The sequence below is a fragment of the Oncorhynchus nerka genome, linkage group LG4, assembly GCF_034236695.1.
Source record: "Oncorhynchus nerka isolate Pitt River linkage group LG4, Oner_Uvic_2.0, whole genome shotgun sequence".
Lineage (NCBI taxonomy): Eukaryota > Metazoa > Chordata > Actinopteri > Salmoniformes > Salmonidae > Oncorhynchus > Oncorhynchus nerka.
This window is the reverse complement of record NC_088399.1, coordinates 64,116,781-64,129,314: the sequence shown is the minus strand read 5'-3', so window position 1 is coordinate 64,129,314 and position 12,534 is coordinate 64,116,781. Positions and strand designations below refer to the sequence as shown.

The 12,534-nt window shown below is 42.5% G+C and overlaps 1 protein-coding gene across 4 annotated transcripts in view; it reads left to right on the top strand.

Annotated features, from left to right (window-relative positions):
* Positions 1-12,534, top strand: part of col14a1b (collagen, type XIV, alpha 1b) — an 83,970-nt gene that overhangs the window by 59,396 nt on the left and 12,040 nt on the right. For all 4 annotated transcript variants that reach the window (XM_029658237.2, XM_029658240.2, XM_029658238.2 and 1 more), the window contains 9 exons: positions 2,458-2,616; positions 4,829-4,906; positions 5,160-5,246; positions 5,513-5,566; positions 6,502-6,597; positions 8,691-8,744; positions 9,548-9,601; positions 9,730-9,783; positions 10,118-10,189. In XM_029658237.2, the coding sequence (XP_029514097.2) occupies positions 2,458-2,616; positions 4,829-4,906; positions 5,160-5,246; positions 5,513-5,566; positions 6,502-6,597; positions 8,691-8,744; positions 9,548-9,601; positions 9,730-9,783; positions 10,118-10,189 (708 nt within the window). The remainder of the gene's footprint in view (positions 1-2,457; positions 2,617-4,828; positions 4,907-5,159; positions 5,247-5,512; positions 5,567-6,501; positions 6,598-8,690; positions 8,745-9,547; positions 9,602-9,729; positions 9,784-10,117; positions 10,190-12,534) is intronic.

Below are 12,534 nucleotides of genomic sequence, written 5' to 3'. Positions count from 1 at the left end.
CAAATTTGTGGATTCGGCTATTTCATCCACACCTGTTGCTGACAGGTGTATCAAATTGAGCACACTGCCATGCAATCTCCATAGACAAACATTGACAATAAAATGGCCCGTACTGAAGAGCTCAGTGACTTTCAACCTGGTGCCGTTGTAGGATGCCACCTTTCCAACAAGTCAGTTCTTCAAATTTCTGCCCTACCAGAGTTGCCCGGTCAACTGTAAGTGCTGTTATTGTGATGATCACCATGCGCAATGCCAGGCATCGGCTGGAGTGGTGTAAAGCTCGCGGCCATTAGACTCTGGAGCAGTGGAAACGCGTTCTCTGGAGTGAGGAATCACACTTCACCATCTGGGAGTCTGACAGACGAATCTAGGTTTGGCGGATGCCAGGAGAATGCTACCGGCCCGAATGCATAGTGCCAACTGTAAAGTTTGGTGGAGGAGGAATAATGATGGTCTGGGTCTGTTTTTCATTGTTCAGGCTAGGCCCCTTAGTTCCAGTGAAGAGAAATGTTAGTGCTACAGCATACAATGACATTCTAGCTGATTCTGTGCTTCCAACTTTGTGGCAACAGTTTGGGGAAGGCCCTTTCCTGTTTAGTATGACAATTCCCCTATGCACAAAGCGAGGTCCATAAAGAAATGGTTTTTCGAGGTTGGTGTGTAAGAACTTGACTGCACAGCAATATTCCCTCTAAACTGCGCGCAGGCGTGCAGTACCCCCGAGACTGCCGCAGACGGCCGCGCAGAGTAAATATCAGCCCACGGAGAGAAGCACAAAATGTAACTTCACTCAACTTTCTAGACTTTTCCCTGTTAGTTAACACTATCAACATTTCCCTTTACTGTGGCAATTGTGATCAAATCAATGCAATATAAGCCACTTGCAATGCAACACACCGAAACAAAACAAACTATACAAGAGATGTTGTTGTAGGCATCGGAGTAGGATTCTATTGTGCATGACCCAGACCATACTCTACACAGACCAGTGCGGCATAGCCAATCAGACCTGCAGTAGACCATTGCCATATATGGATCCGTGAGTAGATGCGCTTGTTTTGAGATCAAAGCAAGAGCTGCATGTAGCCACATGTGCACATTTTGTTCATATCCTTTACTAGTTAGTGAGTTAATTGCCCAGTTTCAGATCATTTGTAGTCAGCAATAGGGGAGTGATTGCTTTCTACAAGGGCACAAAAGGTGTACATTTTAAAAATTGAGGTAAAGAGCTTTTTTTTGTCTTAAAGGGGCAGTGTTGTATTTTGAGACAGGCTTGAATAAGCTAAGTAGCCAATAGGCAGAGGGTAGCATAATTTGTCTGATTCTCTGTAGTAATGGTATGGGAATAATAAAGGATTTTATTTTGTAAAGTGGTTTCTTGCATCAAACAACACAACAAAATGTTCAGTCACCTCCTTGTCTGAAGGACAGGTGGCTAAACAGGTTAATGTCAAACCCTACATGGTTTTTTTTTTTTTTCAAAAGTCTCATGGAATGTAGGCCTACATTGAACACCACACATTAGCTGCTACTGTAGGCTGAATGATTAAACAGCTATTTCCATGTTAAAATGTTATGGGATGCATTTTTTCCATTGTTTTTGATAGTATGCCTATCTGGTAGGCCTATACTATAATACAATAGCCACAGTAGCCTACTTGGCCACTGTTTAAACTGTAACTTAAAGAGGGTACAGCCTCAGTGTTCACAGTAAATGCACGCTGGAAGTTGCACAGAATTTTTTACAACATTCAGGTTCGTGCTCAGCCGACCTGAAATTTGCTCTATTTTTTTTAGGGAATATTGCTGCACAGAGCCCTGACCTCAACCTCATCGAACACATTTGGGATGAATTGGAATGTCGACTGCGAGCCAGGCCTAATCACCAAATGTGATTTTGCTAATGTCTTGAAATTCCCCCATATATTTCCCCATGAGACATCCCATTTCCACGAAGCATACAGTAGAAGCTTGATGTGTCAAGGGTATTAAAAAAAAGCAAATATTTTATTTGTCACAAAAACGTCTTAAATCACCCGACTTCAAAACCGACTCTCTCGTTTCGAGTGACTGGTGCAATTCTCAGAGCAGACCTTATTTTACAGCCTCTGTCTCTTTGAACCACTGTCTGCGTTCTGGACTATTGGGAAAAAAAGTATGTCCGCCCGCAACTCTGTAATGCTGCCCAGTGATTTATTACTCACACATAAGATGTTTCAATCCCACTGCGTCTGTTTTCCAAACAGACCGGGGTTCAAATACTATTTTAAATCATTTAGGATAATTTAGCTGTGTTTAGGATTGACCTTGCCTGGCGCAATGGAACCAATAGAATAGCCACAAAAGTGTAAACCCTGCCAAACTGGCACTCCAGGCAGGCTTTGGCAAACGCTCAACGTATTTGAAAGATTTCAAATAGGATTTTAACCTAGGTCTGGTTCTTTAACTTCCCTGTAGCTGCACCTGGCTATTAGCAAGACCAACGCCAAGGCTGTCATCGACTGTAAGCTGGTTGGGGAGAAGGCCATCAACGCGGCGGGCAACATCACCACAGATGGCCTGGAGGTGCTGGGACGAATGGTGCGCTCCCGGGGGAAGAAGGACAACTCTGCACCGGTAAGCCCTATAGTCAGACACAGCTGTTTTGACATAGAATTACTAGAATATACTGTAGTTCTAAGGACATCCTGTTCAATATCCATGTCAACATTCCGTAATTGGATTTCTATGCATTTTTAACCTCTTGATTCACCTTATTTTACATGTGTAGCCGGGCTGAATTCTAACGTGCCTTACAGTACAGTAAGATGTTTAGTGTCATACAGTAACCAATACACTGGTGGATAAACTATCTACGGCCTAGGTTATGAATTCCTAAAACAACATTAAGACAGAGGGTTTGAGTGAAGTATAATCACATCAGCACTTCAAGGTCCATTTGCCACTAAATATAAACAAGTCATAGAAACAACAGAGACACTACTAACTGAACTTTCATATCCAATCGCCCAGTTCCATAAATAGCCCAGATATCCTCATACAGGAAAAGCAGTGAGATGTACTCTCTGATAGGCTTGATAATTTTCTTCCTTTGACAAAAACTTTTCACACCTTTTTTTCAAATGGACCCCTTTCTGCAGAGGAGGAGAAAACAGAGCAATCTGTTTGGAGAGACCAATTATTGATTCTTCCTCCTCAATAAGAGCTGTGCAACGAGTCTATTAGCTATGTGTAATACTGAAGAGTTATCATACTTTCGCTCAGGCCTTATTTAGGAGTTCTGCAGCTTGCTGCTGGTTTTATCAAGAGACTAGTAGTAAAGTAGCACAACCTGTATATAATCTAAACGCAACATCCAACAATTTCTAAGATTTTACTGAGTTACAGTTCATATAAGGAAATCAGTCAATTTAAATCAATTCATTAGGCCCTAATCTATGGATTTCACATGACTGGGAATACAGATATGCATCTGTTGTTCACAGATATCTTTAAATAAAGGTAGGGGTGTGGATCAGGAAACCAGTCAGTATCTGGTGTGACCACCATTTGCCTCATGCAGCTCCATACGTGTCTTTGCATAGAGTTGGTCAGGCTGTTGATTGTGGCCAGTGGAATGTTGTCCCACTCATCTTCAATGGCTGTGCGAAGTTGCTGGAGATTGCCGGGAACTGGAAAGCACTGTCGTACACATCTATCCAGAGCATCCCAAACGCGCTCAATGGGTGACATTTCTGGTAAGTATGCAGGCCATGGAAGAACTGGGACATTTTAAGCTTCCAGGAGTTGTGTACAGATCCTTGTGACATGGGGCCATGTATTATCATTGTGAAACATGAGGTGATGGCGGCAGATGAATGGCACGACAATGGGACTCAGGATCTCGTCACAGTATCTCTGTGCATTCAAATTGCCATTGATAAAATGGAATTGTGTTCTCTAAAATGATGTTGGAGGTGGCTTATGGTAGAGAAATTAACATTAAATTCTCTGGAAACAGCTCTGGTGAACATTCCTGCAGTCAGCATGCCAATTGCACGCTCCCTCAAAACATAAGACATCGGGGGCCTCATCGGTGGCGCAGTGGTTAAGGGCGCTGTACTGCAGCGCCAGCTGTGCCATCAGAGTCCCTGGGTTCGCGCCCAGGCTCTGTCGTAACCGGCCGCGACCGGGAGGTCCGTGGGGCGACGCACAATTGGCCTAGCGTCGCCCGGGTTAGGGAGGGCTTGGTCGGTAGGGGTGTCCTTGTCTCATCGCGCACCAGCGACTCCTGTGGCGGGCTGGGCGCAGTGTACGCTAGCCAAGGTGGCCAGGTGCACGGTGTTTCCTCCGGCGCATTGGTGCGGCTGGCTTCCGGGTTGGATGCGCACTGTGTTAAGAAGCAGTGCGGCTTGGTTGGGTTGTGTATCGCATGACTTTCAACCTTCGTCTCTCCCGAGCCCGTACGGGAGTTGTAGCGATGAGACAAGATAGTAGCTACTACAACAATTGGATACCACGAAATTGGGGAGAAAAATTGGTAAAAAATTCAAAAATAAAATTAAAATAAAACATAAGACATCTGTGGCATTGTGTTGTGTGACAAGTGGCCTTTTATTGTCCCCAGCACAAGGTGCACCTGTGTAATGATCATGAGAATTTAATCAGCTTCTTGATATGCCACACCTGTCAGGTGGATGGATTTTCTTGGCACAGGAGAAATGCTGACTAACAGGGATGTAAAACAAATTTGTGCACAAAGCTTTACAACACTTTCTTTACATGTTGCGTTTACATTTTTGTTCACTATAAAAAAGATGTCTGTGTTTGTTGTTCTTTTTGTCCTCAGTTTCAACTGCAGTCGTTTGACATCGTCTGCAGCACGTCCTGGGCCAGCCGAGACAAGTGCTGTGAGCTTCCTGGTCTGGTGAGTTCAAGCCTCACTACTGATCTCATCTACTGACTGACATGGAATGACCCTAACCTTTGTTGTAATGTGTAGTTGCATGTTGTAGGATCATGTCATTTTGTGTCTTGTGGTCGTTATCCTCTTTTTTTCCATCATTATGCTTTGGTCATTATCGTAATCATTAGCTCATTGTCATCTTGTGTTCCATGTATTGTCATTTGTTCGCACAGTAGCATAGTCATGTTATTGTGGTGTTTCTCTCATCTCTCAGAGGAAGGAGGAGGACTGTCCTGCCATGCCCCGGGCCTGCACCTGCACACAGGACAGCAAAGGCCCCCCCGGCCCCACTGGACCCCCTGTGAGGACCCTTCGTCTCTCCTTCATCACCATCATTTGTTACTTAAAGCTGTTGTTGAGCTAGGAACTCATTCATTGCATTCAGTGCCAGATGAACAGACATTTGGAGATGGAGAGGGATATATACATAGCTACAGTACATACACCTGGCCCGGCGTGTGATAGCGTGCTTAGGATGTGTTGAAAGAGTGGGTCTTTAATGTCTGTGATACGTACAGTATGTTGATGGTGTGTGACAGAGGGTGTGTGTTTGTATGTTATCAACAGGGAGGTCCTGGGATCAGAGGAGGGAGAGGGGACCGTGGAGAACCAGGAGCTGTGGTACAGTACACACACACACACTCATGTAAATAAAAACCCAATGAAAGTCAATGCAGCTTGTAAAACTGAAACCACGATATGTTAGAATTCCACAAGCACTGAGTGGGTGGACAGACACATACCCACATTGATGGATACCTCTCTTCCATAAAAGATCCCTTATACGATGCTTGGCTGAAAACCCACTCTCTCTGAAAATGCCCCCTGCAAAGTTCTAATCTTTTATTCATATCTCATTCTCTCACACGCTATTTGACTCGGGATTGCATGGGTCTTGAAAGTCCCAGAAAATTGAAATTGCACTGGTGGTTGAATGGTGTGTTATTACAGCATGGGAAGGTCTTTGTAATGCAGGCGTCCTCGCAGTGCGCCCATGCTGTCTTCCTACTCTCATGAATTTTATATTCGTCGGAGACGCAGCGTGCCCCCATGAAAGTCAATGGCCTGCGACTGGTTGGCTCACGACAAGACTGACAGAGAGTGGCCTCACGGCGCTCTGATTTGCAGTTAAATCACAGAGTTAGCCTAAAGCCCCCTCAGCCGCCAAGAGCTGGGTCAGATAATGTATAAAGGATGAAGACAGTTGTATGGAATAAAAGATTTATGAACATATTGCTCGCCCTCCACGAAACCTCGCACAGCACACTATTGATATTCATGTCGTCAATTTTTGAAAGCCTTAGATTGCAGTTCCGGTGTTATGGTCTTATATGTCATTAAAACATGTTTATAGTACTATATTACCAGCTAGCAGTTCAACATTCACAAATTGGTATTTTGCTGTTGTTTAAAATTGTACTTTCATACTACATAGAGGTAATGGCTGTAGAAAATAGGGGATTTAACTAGATCTGTATTAAAAATAGATCACTTTATCTCTTTGTTAACTATATTCTAATCTATTTGATCAATGTGTTCTTCTGTCTCTATGACAGGGCCCGATAGGTCCAGTTGGGGACGCTGGCACTCCTGGGCTGCAGGGGCCTCCTGGCCCCCAGGGCCCCAGCGGCCGCACCATCATGGGCCCCCCGGTAAGACACACACATACACATGCGCATACACACGCTCACACACACCATCTAATACTGCACATATTAGAGGAGTCTAGTTTCCCGACATACATAACACAGCAACAGTACCAGATTCACCTAGGCCTGCTATAAAGTCCACCTTGTAAAAGCTGTTGTAATACTCAGAGGTCGATTCTTTCTCTCTCTCAAGGACTGATGTTGAACATAAGCCATAAAGGAGGAAGGATGTATCGTAATCTAATGGACTTAACTGTACTAAGGCAATGTTTAAGCCAACCTATGTGTTGAGAAAAACTTGTTCAAGGAATCAGGAGAACTCCTTTATCAGCAATAAGAAGTTTATTCAAGTAATTGCAAGGAAGATCGCACTCTCAGGATGAACCCGGAGAGGATCTTGATTATTTACAAGTCATTCAGTCTTTATATACTCCACCTACACAAAGAGCTGCTTAACCCTCAAAAAGAGGCAAGCTTACAAAAGAGCTAAGGGTCATTATCTATACTCCCTTTAAACGTTCAAACAAACAAAACCAGGTTCTAACCGGTTCTCACAGCCGATGTGTCTAAGATAGGGGAATGATCCGATCTTTAGAGCCTAAACAGACAGGCAAATAATTCAACCTGGATGGCTTTTAGAGATAAGGAACGAGTAACAAATCACTCCTTTGTAGGGTGTATGAAGAGGTTACTGGTCAGCTGCGGAAGATTACCAGTGACTGTAACAACCATTTTTCACCCACAAAAACATTAGAATGTAATAAATTAATTTTGCTTCAACACATGGTAAATTTTTCTCTATGGTATAACATACACACATTCTATATCGATGACATGATCTGTTTGTTGTTAATTCAGGATTATGGTGACAGTAAGGGTCCTTAAGGGTTATTAATCTTAGGGGTGAAATCCTGTTAACGGGAGGATATGACAACAGCCAGTGAAAGTGCAGGGCGCCAAATTCAAAACAACAGAAATCTCATAATTACAATTGCTCAAACATACATCTATCTTATGTCGTTTTATAGGTTATTTTGTTGTTAATCCCACCACAGTGTCCGATTTCAAATAGGCTTTACGGCGAAAGCACCACAAACGATTATGTTAGGTCACCACCAAGCCACAGAAAAACCCAGCCATTTTTCCAGCCAAAGAGAGGAGTCACAAAAAGCACAAATAGAGATAAAATTACATAATAAATATTCCCTTACCTTTGATGATCTTTATCAGAATGCACTCCCAGGAATCGCAGTTCCACAATAAATGCTTGATTTGTTCGATAATGTTCGTTATTTATGTCCAAGTATCTACTTTGTTAGCGTTGGTACACATATCCAAACACTTGTGTGTTTGGACAAAAACTTCAGACAAAAACTTCAAAAAGTTATATTACAGGTCGAAGAAACATTTCAAACTAAGTATAGAATCTATCATTAGGATGTTTTTATCATAAATCTTCAATAAAGTTCCAACCGGAGAATTCCTTTGTGTCTACAGAAGCAACAGAACGCAAGTCGATATCATGTGGAATGCGCGTGACCAGGAAATGTCTCTCTGCCAATAAGCTGACTCATTCAGCTCTTATTCAGTCCCACAACAAAGCCTCATTCAAGTTTCTAAAGACTGTTGACATCTAGTGGAAGCCCTAGGAAGTGCAACTTCATTCATATCCCAATGTGAATTCAATAGGGCCTGGGTTGAAAATATACCAACCTCAGATTTCTCACTTCCTGTTTGGATTTCTTTGCAGGTTTTTGCCTGCCATATGAGTTCTGTTATACTCACAGACATCATTCAAACAGTTTTAGAAACTTCAGAGTGTTTTCTATCCAATACTAATAATAATATGCATATATTAGCAACTGAGTCTGAGGAGCAGGCCGTTTGCTCTGGGCACCTTTCATCCAAGCTATTCAATACTGCCCCTGCAGCCATAACAAGTTCAGGGTTATTAAGGTACAGCTACTGTAAGAGCTTGTGAAACAAATGGCATTTGTAATTCGAACGCAGATAGTGACGACCCCAACTTATGAAATAGCCTCCAAATAAGCTTGATATTTGCTGTTGATATCTATTGTTGTTTTTTCACACTTCAGGGTGGTCCAGGAGAGAGAGGTGAGAAGGGTGCAGCTGGCGCTCCAGGAATACAGGTAAAGACCACCATTCACTTCCTGCCCTTTCAGACACACTTTCCCTCATCACAAAATGGCATTCAGTCTTCAAATGACATTCAAATGACACCATTGCACCAAAGGGAGATCTTTGAATATATTTAATTTCTATCTCTGTAATGTAGCTGTTAATAGGAACAAGTCATTCTGAGTTCTGGTGAGAGAGTTTTGTGTGAAGGGCTACTGCTCCCCTTTGGTTTATGTTATGTCGGATTTGCACAGGTAGCAAAAGGAGAAGGTAGAAGTTGGTCTTAACCAATAATAACGGGTCAGCTGTCTTCCCATCCAATTGATGGTAAATCTGAGCATTAGCGGATAGGGCAATCTGATCCTAGATCTGTGGTTATGGGCAGCGCCTGCCTGGACCGTAACAAGACATTTTTACAGAAAAACAATCGCTATTTCCCCTCTGTTGTAATGATTCATGTCTAAGATGCCATGAACTTTCATTATAATCAATCTCTGAACTCAGCCAATTAAGTTGGATCCTGTCAATAACTGTAGAGGTTGGGAGATGTGTGTTTTTGTTTGTAATAGGCTTTGAGTCATGCCATTGGCATTCAGTACCCGTTGTGTCTGAGTGAGGGAATTTGGCTTTGACAGCTGTGAAGGTCATGCAAGAGACTGTGTATTACAAACAGCTCAGGTCTCACAACATTAATTATCTGTAATGAGTTAGGATAATGGTCCAACCAACTGAGTCCGTCAATACAAATGTATTCATGCTGACACCCTTAACAGGCCTTTCTGTTTTCACATGCTCTCTCTCTCTACGGTTGCAGGGCATTCCTGGGTCTCCTGGGTCACCAGGTCGAGAGGGACAAACAGGAACACGGGTAAGGTCTTGTTTGTCTGTTTAATCCAAAGGAATAGATTTTATGTGAATATAAAGTCATGGTATAGGAGCTGGCGTAACAGCACAGTCTCATAGGTATGTATTTGTACATGTAACCCCTTTCCATAGGGACTGCCTGGTAAAGATGGACCCCAGGGGCGAACAGGTCCTCCAGGGACTATGGTAAGTCAGATTGTGTGTGGATGGAGCATCAGGGACTGATGAATGAACTTGATTGAATTGAATTATAAAATACATTCATCCTGTAGCTTTGAATTGTAAAATGTGATCTGCAACTTACAATACTTTCTGGTCAACAGTATTGTCCCTGTAGGTTACTTGTTTGTGCTTCTTGACAAATGTAACAGTTTTTTCTTTTGTTTCTTGGCCAAATGTTTTTGTAGTACCTCAAGTTACCACTGGGTAAACGAAAGTTACAAATTGGAACTTTGAGTGATTGCTTAATCAGTGAGGTGACAATTTGTTTGTTTGTGTTTTTCTCTTCCTTCACCTACAGGGCACTCCAGGAGCTCCCGGCTCACCAGGGTCAAGTGGACCTCAAGGGTCACTGGGAGACCAAGGACCTCCTGTGAGTCATCTGACCTCTCTATGTCCATGCATGTTACTACTTAAGGAGCTGACCCTCTAGCTAGGGAAATACCCAGCAAGCAGAAATGATGAAATTACATCATTACAACCAGATACGTCAGCATGATGTCATTTCAAACGGTTTTGCCCGTTGTGTGTAGTAGTATTTGGGAGGTAGGTTTTGGGAGACAGCAAAGTCATATATGAATATATTGTCCATAGTCCTACAGTACAGTATATATATCATAATTAGGACCTAGAGTTGTTCCTGACTGCCTGACTTGACCAATAAAAGTTACAAACTATAACAAGCGCCAGGCATTATTCTAGGGCAGGTCACATGGTCAGGAATATGTCGTATTTCTATGTATGTATAAAGACCTGGGAGAAAGGATAACAGTTCAAAGGGGATATTCGGAGACAGAGAAATCATTTAAGGAACTATATATACATCTAGTTCTACATCTAGAAAATATAACATTGTAAGGAGAAGGTATGTCAAAGATGTACTGTATTTTATGTTCGCCAGGCTTGAAAAAGGACTTTGGTAAACTAATAGACACTCAAAGTCCACCAACTTCATTCTAAAGCTATCTGTGTGTGATGCTGAAATGCAAACAGGATTGTGTGTGCCTGCTTGCTATTTGGGATCGACACGTCTGTTGTCTGTCTGGTCTGGTGGACAGAGATGTGATAGACAGAGATGCCGGAAGCCAAGGAGTCTTCAGGAGATTGTTTTAAATGTAGGGGATTCAAATAGTGGATGTCTTGACGTCTCAGGACACAACAGGAGCATTGTCCCTGAACGTCTTTGAGAACATTGTCCACACCATTTTCTACCTGTAATTGAAGCTAGTTAATGTTTTCTTAATGTTACTTTAACATTGATGTGACGTTGTATATTCAGGTAACTGCCAAAATCAAGGAAACACTTGAGTTAATGAGGGATACAAAGTATATTGATAGCAGGTGCTTCCACACAGGCGTGGTTCATGAGTTAATTAAGCAATTATCATCCATTATGCTTAGGGTCATCACAGGAGGTTGGTGGCACCTTAATTGGGGAGAACGGGCTTATGGTAATGGCTGGATCGGAATAGGTGGATTGGTATCAAATCCATCAAAAACATGATTTCCTTGTGTTTGATGCCATTTGCTCCATTCCAGACATTATTATGAGCCATTCTCCCCTCAGCAGCCTCAACTGTGGCTCATGTATTTGGGGTGTGTGTGTGTATGTGTGAGTCAGTCCCCAGATCTCCACAAGAGTTCCAGACTAGTAATGCACATGTTGACTCATAACCCGCAGTCCCCGCGGTTATATCGACGGGGCGGACATGTTTAGGGTCATTAAATATTGTGTGGCTGAACGGCAGGTGGGTGGCGGGCAGGTTGAATAAAGAGAAACAACACCTTAACAAATCCATAAATGTAGAATTATTGTGCAATTTATACAGGCTACATTGAGGTTTTTCTTTCATTATTTATACTATCTGGTATTAGTGCACAAGCCTAAGCTTTAGGGTTTAACTGCACATGTGTCAAATAGCCACCACAAAAAAATCATATTTTGCACAGAATTTTTTTCCTGTTTTTTATTTTTGCGTCATTGTATTTTCTCCCCAGTCTTTGCTCCGCGAAAGATGACAGAGAGAACTTTACCGATGTCAACTAGATTGAAGCATTCATTCTATCGATCTACTACATTATTCTGTTGAGCATGGGTTTAATTAGTCTTCTTGGGAAATTTCCCAAGCCTTTAAACAACTTGGGAAATTCCAGAAAATGATGTCATGGCTTTAAAAGCTTCTGATAGGCTAATTGACATAGTTTGTGTCAATTGGAGGTGTACCTGTGGATGTATTTCAAGGCATACCTTCAAACTCGGTGCCTCTTTGCTTGACATCATGGGAAAATCTAAAGAAATCGGCCAAGACCTCAGAAAAAAAATTGTAGACCTCCACAAGTCTGGTTCATCCTTGGGAGCAATTTCCAAACGCCTGAAGGTACCACATTCATCTGTACAAAAAATAGTATGCGAGTATAAACACCATGGGACCACGCAGCCGTCATACCGCTCAGGAAGGAGACGCATTCTGTTTCCTAGAGATGAACTTACTTTGGTGCGAAAAGTGCAAATCAATCCCAGAACAACAGCAAAGGAAAGTGTGAAGATGCTGGAGGAAACAGGTACAAAAGTATCTATTTCCACAGTAAAACGAGTCCTATATCGACATAACCTGAAAGGCCGCTCAGCAAGGAAGAAGCCACTGCTCCAAAACTGCCATAAAAAAGCCAGACTATAGTTTGCAACTGCACATGGGGACAAAGATCGTACTTTTTGGA